Source organism: Pinus tabuliformis, chromosome 7, assembly GCF_031772625.1.
Source record: "Pinus tabuliformis cultivar Carrire ecotype Pingquan chromosome 7, CPIR1, whole genome shotgun sequence".
NCBI lineage: Eukaryota > Viridiplantae > Streptophyta > Pinopsida > Pinales > Pinaceae > Pinus > Pinus tabuliformis.
In genome coordinates this window covers 139,649,846-139,663,828 of record NC_142293.1, presented here as the reverse complement: position 1 = coordinate 139,663,828, position 13,983 = coordinate 139,649,846, and the positions used below count along the sequence as shown (strand labels likewise).

Sequence of the window (13,983 nt, the reverse complement as noted above, 5' to 3'; positions counted from 1 at the left end):
TATTTGAAGGACAATGGAATCAAACATCAAACTATCATACCTTATAATCCACAACAGAATGGCGTTGCAGAACGAATGAATAGAACTTTGCTTAATATGATTAGATCTATGATGTTTTTTAAGAATGTGAAATTGATGTTTTGGGGCGAAGCAATTCTTTGTGCAACTTATATTAGAAATCGTTGTCCTTCTTCTGTTATTAAGAATAGGACTCCTTATGAACTTTGGTATGATCGACTCCCAACTGTTCAACATTTCAGAGTTTTTGGATCAAAATGTTATGCTTTGATTCCTAAGCAACAACGAAATAAATTAGGAGCAAGAAGTCGAAAATGTATATTTTTGGGTTATTCTAATACTTCCAAAGCATACAGGCTATATGATGAAGAAAATAAGAAGTTTATTCTTTCCAGAGATGTTATTTTTCTTGAATCAGATAAAGATAATTCCAATGTTGGTAGACAACTGGCTCATTTGCATCAAAAAATTCTATTTTGAATTTGATAATGATGTTCCACAAACTGAAGGGGGGGTTCTCATTTTGGATTAGTCTGTGGTTTTTCCATCTTTGACTCATGAGAATGATGAGGATGTTACTGCTAAAGAAAATTTGGAGGATAGTGTTGTTTTTGTAGGGTCAGAAAGTGTTCCTGAAGAACCTGTACTTCAGGATGAGCAACCATCACAACCACTTCAACAACCTTTACGAAGATCTACACGTGCTCGAAAAGTTCCAAGCAAGTATGATGATTTTGAAATAGGAAAGTCTTCTAAAGGTGATTCAGGTAATGTTTCTCATGATTGTGAATTCAATCATTTTACAATTAGCGAACCTAGTTGTTTTGAAGAAGCTGCTAATTGTGATGAATGGAAGGATGCAATGAAAAAGTAGCATGATGCACTTATTAAGAATGGAACTTGCAGGTTAGTGGATCTTCCAGCAGGTGTCAAACCTATTGGTTGCAAATGGGTGTATAAGATCAAATACAAGGCAAATGGTTCGCTTGATAAATACAAGGCAAGGCTTGTAGCAAAAGGCTACGCTCAGAAGGAAGGTGTTGACTACACAGAGACATTTGCTCCTACAGCAAAATGGGGCACAATTAGAACTTTGTTTTCTCTTGCAACTCAGAATAGCTGGAAGATACACCATATGGATGTTAAAACAACTTTTTTGAATGGCGATTTGAAGGAGGATGTTTATATGTTTCAGCCAGAAGGTTTTGCTGCCAAAGGCAAAGAGAAAAAGGTATGTAAGTTAGTGAAGGCTTTGTATGGACTGAAACAAGCATCTCGTGCATGGTATGAAAAGTTAACTGAACACCTTCTCAAGTTGAATTATAAGTTATTTGATCTGGATGATGCAACTCTTTTTGTTAAGAAAATTGGAAAGTCAGTTGTATATTTGGTTGTGTATGTAGATGATTTGATGATCACAGGAAATAATGATGACTATATAGCGTCCGTTAAAAGAGAATTATTGAAATTTTTTGACATGACAAATTTGGGCTTATTACATTATTATTTAGGGATTGAAGCTGATCAGAAACCCAAATACATTTTCATTTCTCAGAAAAAGCATATTGGACAGCCATTGGACAAATTTGGGATGTAGGATTGTAAACCTGTTGCTGCCCCTATGGAGTAGAATTTGAAGCTTACTTCACTGAAGGAAGTACGTTTGGCAATCCAACAAAGTACAAGCAACTTGTTGGAAGTTTGAATTTTCTAACTACTACTCGACTTGACATAGCTTTCATTGTAGGGATACTTTCCAGGTTCATGCATCAACCATATGAAGGTCATTGAAATGCAGCAAAACAAGTGCTCATGTATTTGAAAGGCACTCGAACATATGGCATCAAATATTATGAAGTTGCAGATTTCCATCTCACCGGTTATTTAGATTCTAATTTTGATGGAGATAAGGAGAATGAAGTCGCTACTTCTGGTTATTTGATGAGGCTTGGATCAACAACCATTAGTTGGAGATCACGCAAGCATTTGTTCTTGTTGATTCTACCACTGAAGCCGAATATGTTGCAGCAGTTCAAGCTACAAAAGAAATCATTTGGCTTCACAAAATACTTGAAGATTTGCAGGAGAAACAAAAGGCTTCAACTCCACTACTTATTGACAACTCTTCTGCAATTCAGTTGGCCAAGAATCCCAAGTTTCATGATCGAAGCAAGCATATTAACACCAAATATCAGTTGATTCAACATTATGTAGAGGACAAAGTCATTCATTTGACACATTGTCCTACTTCAGAGTGGATCACAGACATATTTACAAAGGCACTGGGACGTGAAAAGTTTGAAAAGTTCAGAATGTTACTCGGCATGTTAACTAATGCTTCAGGATTGTTATTGTACATTATGTAATTAGTTTCATATTCCGTTTTTACAGTTAATAAGTTACTGAGACACAACTGTCTCGTACTTAGATTGCACATGCATAAATAAGTGATTTTATCATTAATACGATGCTCTTTCATTGTGGAGTTTATTCAGGCTTGTACAATTGCTTCTTAGTCAAATATGAGGCCCACTGGTGTTGCTCTGCTTTTGCCCGCAGATAGCCTGTGTCCTGTTCTAAGATGTGTTGGACAGAGCCAAAGCAGTAATGAATTGTTGTGCGCACTAGTGCTGTGCGATGATCAACTCTTAGTATAGTGAAACCACAATAGTTAGTACTACATACTATTCAACAACCTCAAGTAGCATTCTGAATATGACTGTATATATAACCTTGAAAACACCTTGTGCTAATTCACAATGTAGGTTGGTTATGTAAATAGACAAGTATATCCAGCAAGGATCTGCCATACCAAACATGAGTAATGTCAATAACATATGCAGACTTCAGGGATTTGCAATGTGCCTCAGAGATCTACCTTCAAAACCTTGAAACACTCAACATAACATTCTTGTAAACTTCGGATTAGCGCTTCGTAAAATAGGTTTTACAACTTCAAGTGCTATCCCTTTTTGGAAAAACCTCCACAAGAAATACCGTGATGTGTCAAAGGGACTGTCCCAAGAAGATACATTGACGCCGATCAAATTCTAGCTTTAGGGTGTCTGCAATATACCAAGTACTACTTCCAGGTTCAATTTGTGCTTTGAAACTTTCTTATGAAAGCGCTGCAGGAATACTTCATTTAGGGCTACAAAAACATTCTGCAGTCCATAGATCTGGTGGAATAGGACATACAGATTGCAGATATTGTTGCCATATATGAGGCCACGCAACTACTTCAGAAATACTTCAAAGCTGCCCAGAATGACCAACGTATACTCTGTTGGAGAATGTAGTAGGGCAGCTATTTAATCATTTCTCCTTATCCTTGATAAAAGTTTGTGATCTGATATTAGCTTATTTATATTCTTAGTTAAGTTCTCTTCATCAAACAATTATCAAAAGCATAAACCATGAAAACGATGGACACAAATATAGGCTCCAAGCCAGGGAAAAACCCAAAAGAATCTCATATCTTCTTATAAAATTAGTTCAGATGAGAAAACGAAGACCCAAAGATCAAAGTCAAAAACTTCCTCCAAGCACCAAGTTAGCCTTCCAAGTGAACCTTCCTCAAGTTAGTCATTTCCTTCATGGTCAATGAGAGTCAAACTTTCCTTGAACTGTTCCAATCATAGTTTTTGGCCCTCTACTTCTGATTTGCAACTTCGACTTCTTTTAGACAACATAAACCCTAATTTTCTTGCATGTGTCAACCTTCCAAGAGATCCTTCCTCAAGAAAATCAAGGTCTTAAAAGTAAATGAAAGTCAAACTTAGTCCATTCAGAGTTTTGAACCTCTAAATCAGACCTGCAATTATGACCTGCGATTTTCGGCCTCCTAGCAGCTGCAGAAACTATAATTCTTAGCACGTGTGAGAGAAAATAGTCACAAATTTCAGATTTTTGATTTCTTCTTGAATTGCTTCCTTCTCCTAGACCTTCGCTCTTCTTTTTCCTTTCTTCTTGCTTGAGATTGAATTGCAAAAGTGTGTTTCAATTAGGTCGAAGTCCCTTCTATATATATGCTTCTCTTGTGGTCAAATTAGGCCTCTTTAGGCTGACTTCTCACAGGTAGGGCCGACTTGAGCTTGGAGGCTTATTTGACTTTCTAGACTCATAACTAGTATCTTTTACATGTTACAACTTGCCCAATAGTGTCTTATACAAATGACAAGGACTCTCTTGGCTCAAGAAAAAACATTCTTTTGACTTGACAAACCCTAGGAGCATGAAATGCATGCTTGACCTAATTGATGAATAAAATAAAGCATGAAACCCATGCTTAAAATAATATTTTTCTTTCTCTTTTTTCTAGTAATATAAGATATATATAATGACAAATTATTAAGACCGAAGCTAGTTACATTTTCCAACACTCCTTTCTTAACTAGGGAGGTATTCATTGTACAACCTGTACAAGGATTTTCTCAAACTGAAGAGTTCTCATAAGAAGAGTCGGATTGATAAACCATCTTTAAGCATCAACATCATAACCAACATTGTCAGCGTAGTAAGGGATTAACTGACAAACTTTTTTTTAATTAGAGAATAATGCTGGGAGGCTTTATGTGAGATACCATACTACCTCTAAGGCACATATCCCATCTGGACGTTCACTAGGTATGTCCTTTTAGTACTATTCTTATATTGGATTCCCAATCCTCAAAAAATATCTGTCCTTTTCGACCACTCTTGTCTTGGATACCTGTCCAATCCGCAAAGAATGTCGATCAACTTCCTGTCTTGGATTCTCTATCCTTAACAAGTATCAATTTCAAATGCTTCTCCAATCCTCCATTCTCCCTACCATGGCCTTCACTAGACATATTGTTGTTAGTCCTGGCCTAGTGCATGACACATGATATATGAGAATACAATGTTAGTCATGGCCTATCATATGCATGCATCGTATACATGCTAATACCCTGTTGCCTATAAATCGAAATGGGTCAATACATACTCCCTTCCTTCAGAAAACTTCGTCCTGAAGTTAGGGTTTATATAATATGTTAGTAATTGCTTTAGTGACTAGTGTGATCATGTAAGGATTGCATCTCGAGATTGAGTTTTTTTGTTTGAACATTTATAGATTTATAAGTTTAATAGTCATGCCTTGACCGAAATGGGCTCCCAAGGTATTCTAGAATCATCTTATCCTTCCTAATCTCTTCCGCTCCCTCCCTATCCGTCCTCTACTGGAATATGTCATGGTGTCAACTATACTGATCTAACCATTCATAAACCTCAAGGGTAGCAATGTTAACTATAATGACCTGATTACTTAGCAGGCATTCGATAGTCATCATCACACGTCTAGGGGAGCGTGGCTCGCACAGTCCTCCCATGACTCCAAGATTTGGAAGATAAACGGTGGGCAGTATCTCCACCCCTCGTAGTAGGTCCAGGGTTAATACCCTATCATGGAATCTTATTGAGTCTCAATTGTTCTTGGAGCTTTTGTCATCATGCGGTCATTTTGGTAATGATGTTATTTGCAATGTAAACACTTGTCCATACATAGGCATCAATATATTCAAAACAACCTGTATTTAAATAACATTTTTTGTATATTTCATATATGTTGCTACCTATGATATAACGTACTTGGCCATGTCCAACTCATATATTTGTAAGTTAAATATCATTATTAAGTAGTCATCCATTTATTTTCATCTCATCAATGATGTCGATATGTGAAATAAAATAAATTATAGACATCTCCTCCATAACATAATTCATAATTTAGATTTCAACAAGGTTAATCAAATATTAAACTCGATATTGGTATCCGTATTCCAACAATGTTAATTAAATAATATATTTCATATTGGTATCCATGTACTAGCAGATTTAATCAAATTTCATATACCATGTATCAACAAAATAAAAATTCATTTTTATATGTGCTAATCCAAAATAATTGTCTTAAGTATCAATTCAAAATAAAGTAAAATATATACAACATAAGGTTTTAAGTTTCTCAAAATCAACACAAGTTGGGGTATTTTCGACATATGGTTTTTGTATCTTTCCAGGTAGCTGATCCAGGGATATACTTGTCCCACTGGACCTTAACTTGGTCTATCAGGCGGTTCCTGAGTTGTCGAACCCTACGTTCCAGTATACGTAATGGTTCGACTAAAATGGTTCCCTCGTCTGATACCTGCAATTCCTTCCATTGAAGGTTATGAGATTTTTCAGCTATGTAATGTCTTAATATAGATACATGAAATATGTGAAAATTATATCACTGCAGCAACTAATTTACTTTTCCTACTTATTTCATCATAAGTTATTCATGAAATTACTTCAACAAACATTAAAATAAATACTGCTGCATATATCACATCGTAATATAGAAACAAACATATGCACACATTGACACAGTTATTTTGGACTAATGTCCCCGGAAAAACCCAATTTGGGAAAACCGATGCACCAAGGGAGGATTTTATTATTCAACAATTTTCTTGTACAACAGGTTGCCGAAGTGGCTTACCCACAGATAGACAAACTTCCAACACTTTTCTAAACTCAGCATAGGCCCTACTGACCTCTGCTACAGCCTAAAACCCTCTCCGTCAGCCTGAAACCCTTTGCGTCAGCCTACTAAGGCTCTGCGCAGCCTCTCTGGGCTTCTGCGTCACTCCTGCAGCTTCTACGTGGATGACGCAGGCCCTTCTGGTCCTGTACAGTCTCTGCTCTCTCTGCATGGATTCCTTTGGCTCAACGTCTGCCTCTTCTGCGCTGATCTCCTGTCTCTCTGTTCCGTACTTGTTGCCTCTTGATTGCTCTCCAGACCACTGGTTCAATTTCTCAGCAAACCCCTCTCCAGAAATTGAATTGATTGGTCTCCCTTAGTGTGTTCTCCATGTGCCCCTCAAGCCTTCTCTTATACTTTTTTGGTTGATATCTCAACGGTCGAGATTAAGTCCCTAATCAACAACTAAGATTATATCTGGCTTGATCCATGTCTTTTGGACCATTCTAACACAAATTCATATTAATACACATTAATATTCTATTTTCCCTAAGTTTAGACTTAGGGACTCCATTAAAAATATTAATTATTTTAATATCTCATGATTTGTTTAGAATCTGCCCAAACCCTTTCTGGGTATTGGAGATTTTATGTGCCCCAATGTCTCCACCAAATTTCGTGGTTAGAGCACATCCGATGCTACCGCAAATCAACACTCCCTCTTAGCGAGGACTGTGCTCTAGCAATACTCCTCACTGAGTATTACTATGATCATCTAACATCGGTACCTGTGCTGATGCTAGGCCTTCCTGCCCAACATCCTCTGCACTACTACATCCTATACTGCTGCACATGACTCTGCTACTGCCACTGCTGCATCTGTACGATAGCTCCCTCTACATCCGTGCTGCCATTGGTCCTTCCTCCTAACATTGCATCCGCAATGCAACTTCCTCTGCATCTGTGTTGTTGTTGGTCCTTTCTCCCAACACTGCATCTGCACTGCAACTCCCTCTGCATCTGTGCTGCTGTTGGTCCTTTCTCCCAACACTGCATCTGCACTGCAACTCCCTCTGCATCTGTGCTGCTGTTGTTCCTTTCTCCCAACACTGCATCTGCACTGCAACTCCCTCTGCATCTGTGCTACTGTTGTTCCTTTCTCCCAACACTGCATCTGCACTGCAACTCCCTCTTCATTCGTGTTGCTAACACACTACTTCTGAAAGGGGTTCTTTACCATCCCCATCTTTTCCCTGAAGTAGTCAAATTTTGACTTTCCAAGGGCCTTGGTGAGGATATCTGCCACTTGTTCCCCTGTAGGAGTGTAGCTCAACTGTACAGCTCCTCGTTGGACACAATCTCTAACAAAGTGACACCGGATATCAATATGCTTTGACCTATCATGAAATACTGGATTCTCAGAGAGTTTGATGCAACTCTGATTATCACACATGATCCTGGTCACCTCCATATTTCTTTTGAATAGGTTTACCAACAGTTTTCTAAGCCATATGGCCTCACACGAAGCTGTGCTTGCTGCCATATATTCTGCCTCAGACGAGCTCAGAGCCACGGACTTCTGTTTCCTACTGCACCAGGAGGTTATTCCTGATCCAATGTTGAAACAGTACCCAGAGGTACTTTTCCGATCCACTGAACTTCCTGCCCAATCTGCATCAGTAAATCCACTCAACCTGATATCCTTTCCCTTGTTGTACTAGAGCCCATAATCAACTGTTCCCTCTAAATACCTAAGAATGTGCTTAGCTGCTACCCAGTGAGCCCTCTTTGGTTCCACCATGAATTGACTGAGGGTTTTGACAGCGTAGCAAATATCTGGCCTGGTATTGACTAGATACATCAGGGACCCTATGAGCTGTCGGTATAGGGTGGGATCGACATCCTTGTCTTTGATGCATCAATCTTCTTCTAGTTGGTGATCATTGGCGTAGCCATAGGTCTACAGTCTCCCATCCCGAACCTTTTCAGGATTTCTGTAGCATACCTTCCTTCCTTTTTTGCAGTTGGAGGTTGCTAAGGGCAAAGGAGCAGGTGGAACTACGAAGCATGGAGTCAATGCCATACTACAAGAAGAAGAACGGGTAGAAGGAAAAGAGGTTGCTGAAGTACAGTCCTCATCATTTTGTGTTTTATGCTTCTGCTGTATTTTCCAGCCGTCTCTGTGATTGATTCATGTTCAGTTTTTTAATTTCTGTTATCGAGTAAAATTCAAATCTGGTATATTTAATAAAGAAGCGTAGGGCAGCAGTTACCTAATGTTTGGAAACTTTACAATATCAATTAGTGTTAGAGATTGAAGATGAGGGCCTCTTCAAAGTGGTGTAGTTTCAGTCTTGGAATTCATTTTCGTGCCAAAAGATTCTCCCTGAGCTCTCAACTCCAAGCAACTCTAGTGTCAATGTGGTCACTTTTCCCTTTTCTCAAAACCATATTAACTGTTTAAATATTTTACTAGCTACTTGTGCATCTATCTTAAGTTCTTTTGTCCATAGGAACCTAGACTTTGAAAACAGTGTTGCTATTTTTCCTCAATGAAAAAAAACTCTACAGAGAGCCATAACCTCGATATCTACTGGCCTATGCAGCAAAGTTTGATCACCATAACTAGTAATCACAAGTCTCTAAAGAAAAGTGGTTTTGCATGGATTACATGAATTCACATTGATTGATTCTCAATGCCAAGGGGATGAAGATGATATGCCTTAGGATTATTGTCAATTACATAAGTATGGTCAAATACAATTAATAGCAACAACAAAACCCATCTTGATTTAGCATTTGACAAAGGTAAATCATATCTACTTGAGATGTTTCAGCATGCATTGCCTACTGAGATAAGATAAGGTAATTTTATTAATGTCTAAAGAATGGCCACCTTAAGTATCTCAATGGGTCTCAGAAGTACATCCAATGTTAGTAGATAGTGGGACTGCAAAAGCAACGTCTAATGGTACTCTATCAAAAACAGAAAAATAGCTAAGTACATAACTAAGTCACATGAGATTGGGACACAGGACCTACAAGACACACGGATACAAGTGTCTCACATGAGATGCATCAGCCATTGCCATATAAATATATATATATATATATATATATATATATATATATATATATATATATATATATGATTTCCTATACATGAATAAGATAAAGACATAAAGATCAAATTGTTTAAAACGTTTACAAAATATTGGTATACCTAATCACTACATCAAACACACAAGAAATTATAGTATTCAAGAACCAATACACATAAAATAAAGATTTTAAGATTTTAAGAAGTTAGAACCCTAAATTTCAGTTTTCTCACTGAGTCGTTCAATGTCATCAAAATCAAAATGTATTATATAGATATAGATACTATAGGTGGGAATGCCAATGCCAAATACAAAATAGGGTGGATACTAGATATTTTCTTTTATCCTACTCGAGGACACAGTTCAAACTCATGTCCTAGTGTGTCATGTGACATGTCTCCAACACTTGGGACATGGACACATAGGTCCTGGGGGATGCGTTCTGTTTCTTAGGTACAAAGCTAAAAATGTACAAAATAACTGCATTGTGAGGCAAAGATGATAATCATCAAATAGAACATGCTTTCAATTATTGTTTTCATTTACATAAATCTGATTGCATGAAGTACAAGAGTAACAAAATCCATCTAGATTTGGCATTCAACAAAGTGACAATATGTATCCATTCAAGCTGGTATTGGAATTGAAAACATAAATATAGACATATACTTGTGTTATACCATGCCAATTCCTTTTGCCTCACACGCTTTCTAGTTATTTATGTTTGAGGACAAGGAACAGAGACACATAATTATTATTCATTACTGTGTGTTGCTTTTTGTTTTCATGCATTTTTTATGTACCTCTTGCATTTGCTAGATATTTAGATCTTTATTTTAACCTCCTTTCGGTACGAGTTTCTTTCGCACTCCCATTGTTTATCTATACCGGATGCTAAGTTACCAAAATACAGATCCGTTGGTTTTTTGAAAAGCCAGGATCCGGATACGGTGAGGATAATATTTTTTATATTTAGAAAAAACATAGTTCTAAATCAAAACCATTACTAAGTCACAGCATTAGAATTAAATCATTAGATAATTTATGAATCTAAATACTGAAATGATGCATGTTGCCTCATACAAAAATGAGTGCCTCATGAGTGGTCACTCTACTAATATGATAATATCAAGTAGGTGCATGCCAGCACACCTATTTTAGTTTGCCTAGTGAGATGGGCCTTAAACCTTTGTATGAGCCATTTGGAATGCTATTGCATTCACTACCCACATTCTACCACATAAGAGATTTTGGGTCTTTATTGATATTTGTTCCTCCACTGTAGTGATGGGTCTTTATAATTAGATATAAATTAAAACAATATACAAATAGCAATATATGTTTTTTAATCTAAAATTACACATTAATTAATTAATATATAAAACTATAAATTAAACATCAATATAAAGTAAATATTAATAAAACTATAATTATAACTATATATAAATTAAATATATGTTTTTAAAATTATAAATTACACATTAATAAATTAAATGTGTATAAATTAAATATTAATAGTATTTAATTTATAATATACATTAATATTATAAATATAGACTAAATATATTAATATATTAATATTATATTAAATAATAATGTTAATATTTAATATTGATTTATAATTAATATTATAAATAAATTAATGTAAATGAAATATTAATAATACTATATATTGAATGTAATAAAAAATTAATTAATATTTCATGGATAATATTAATATAAATTTAAAAAAACGTAATAAAACAACTTGCCGCCCATGCCTAAGCCCCCTCCAGCGGGCGTCACCATCGTTGTGCTGCACATGGCTCCGACCAATGAAATGAAATGAAATTGTTGTGTTTCCCACAGTGTGACGAGCTGTTGACACCCCGACCACACTACCTCCTGTGATGTGTTGCCGCCCCAACCACGCGACGTCTCATGGCGCTCGACCAGGCAACCTCCCGCAATTTGCTATCAATGCCCATTCCGTCTCCAAAACCACCGAATCTGCCACCAAACCAGTTAAATCAGCTCCTAAACACAGGGCGAGGTTCCGCTTGACACTAAAACGACACACTAGCGAATCATACACGGATCCAGGCGGATCTGGATCCGGTTTGGATGCATGGATCCATGTTTCCTTCTGTTGACCCCCGCGGATCCGGTAACATAGACTTAGACTCTTTACCTACTTTTTGTGGTCATTCATTGCACATGAATACAATTATTTATCTTGTTATTAGTTCTATTTTATTGTTGTTCTTTTCGTCTCTCTTTGTATTCATCTTTCTTGGAATATAATATTTACAACCATAAAAAATATATTTCTTCCTACTTTATTTGTGGAAGCCAGATTGTTTCTTCACTATCCTAGTCTTTATTTTATAGCATTTCATCTCTCTTATTATACTGTTGTTTTATAGTCACACTTCTAACCCATTTGTAGTCAAGGTATACTATAATGGGCTTGTTTATTTTTTTCTAGGAAATATCCGGACAGATCCACCGGGAGGGTCACTTCCCTCTGACTTATTAGCAGAGCCTAACCCCAAGGGCATTGAGGAAAATTGACCTCACGACCTCCCATCAGCGAGGTGCTTTTAGCAACGGGAACTTGAACAATTGAGCTAACCCTAGAAGTTATTATAGTGGGCTTGTGTTTGTTTGAGAAACTATGCATTTTATTGTGCATGCAATACAGTAATTCATGTTGGTGTATTTCTCTTATTCAAAACTACTATAACTTCAGAGTTATCACTTAATCAAATGGCAATGAGTCCTATGTATAATAAAGTGTTACAGAAAAGTTTGAACCATTAACTAAACTCAACCGCTTTTGGTGAATGGAACCCCCATTTTCATAGATAAAATTTCTGTATGGTTGAGAAGAGCATTGCAAGATATGAATGTGGTCAGTCATTGCACCATGAAGAATTAATATGACAAGTGGAATTATCCTTAGACTGCCTCAAAAGCGATTGGATTATTTATTCTCCTATACTCTTTGTACAGGCCTTGCAGAAAGAGAGGGAGGAGAAGCTTGTGGAGACACTGAAAGTCCGACTTCAGCCCTATGTTGAGGGTCGAAAACAAGAATTTGTGGACTGGGCAAATGCAGAGGCCCGTCGTCTGTCCAATGCATGTAGGTTTTTTGTCATCTCTAATGTATGGAAAAATTTGCGCAATAAATTTGATTATGGAATCAGATGATAGTAGGAAGTATATTTGTTCTTAGTTTGTTTAGAGCATTGATTCTACATAACGGAACTATGGATTCTTTATAATTCACCATCATCTTTAAGTTTGTTATTATATGTTTTACCTTTTTACTATTTTTTTTGGTTTAAGTTTGTTATTATATGTTTTACCTTTTTACTATTTTTTTTGGTTGAAAAATACGTCTTACATCACAGAAAAATATTTACATGTTGAAAGCATGAAGTGGAGCTCTATACACAACGGACATTATAACCTCTTTCATAATGCTATGTAAATTGAGATAAAATCAGAATAAGCTATGGCATATAGAGATTGTGCATCTTTGATCAACAGAGCATCCTTAGCTAGGAGCTGATGGCATACCTCATCCTGGCATAGAGTACAAAATGTAGACAATGAGCTAACCTCATGTTCAAAAATAGACTTACACCTCTTACATGGAACGAATAATACTGAAATCCACAAGCACTGCCATATACTAGAGAAGACAGTACAAAGTTACAAACTAGAGAACAACAATCTGAAAACAATGTAGCACACCAGTGAACCCCGCATTGAAGCAGAACTGAATATTGATCCTCTAAATATCTTCGGCAGCATTTGGCAAACTAACACTCCCGAAAATGCTCTTCACATTCTTCCAGTGTTGATTGATATGACAGAACTTAGAAGTTATTAGTGAGCCCACTCTTGGCCAACTGAGTCTTGGATGGGATCCTCTAATAGATCACTAACCAAGAAAAAGCCCTTAGCTTATAAGAATGCGAAACAGACTAAACACTGTTAAGTATACACACCTATCTATCCTCCAAATTGGTGAACACCCACCTTGTATTGAGAATGAAAGATAATGGATGTCTTTGATGAAACATTGAACACAGACAACAGGAGCCATATTGGTGAAGCAGTGGACCAAATATCCCCCTTCAATCAGTCGATTCCACCACCAGCAGAGAAGGGGCCATTCAATCATAGAGTCTATCATGCTATGAATTGAGATTAGGAGGAAAGTTGGAAACATTACAGAATCCTATCACGCAATCCTAAATAAAAAAACTGACTTGTTACCCTCTGATTTGTATGAGGGTATACATGAGTTAATCATTACATGGTATGATCTCAGCCAATAAATTATTTCTTCACAGCAGTTTCCTCATGTGCATATCGTTACAGCAG

General features: G+C 36.7%; 1 protein-coding gene across 2 annotated transcripts in view; it reads left to right on the top strand.

Moving 5' to 3' along the window:
* Positions 1–13,983, top strand: part of LOC149246143 (DNAJ heat shock N-terminal domain-containing protein) — a 443,617-nt gene that overhangs the window by 221,173 nt on the left and 208,461 nt on the right. For both annotated transcript variants that reach the window (XM_089457835.1, XM_089457834.1), the window contains one exon: positions 12,601–12,730. In XM_089457835.1, coding sequence (XP_089313961.1) covers positions 12,601–12,730 — 130 coding nt within the window. The remainder of the gene's footprint in view (positions 1–12,600; positions 12,731–13,983) is intronic.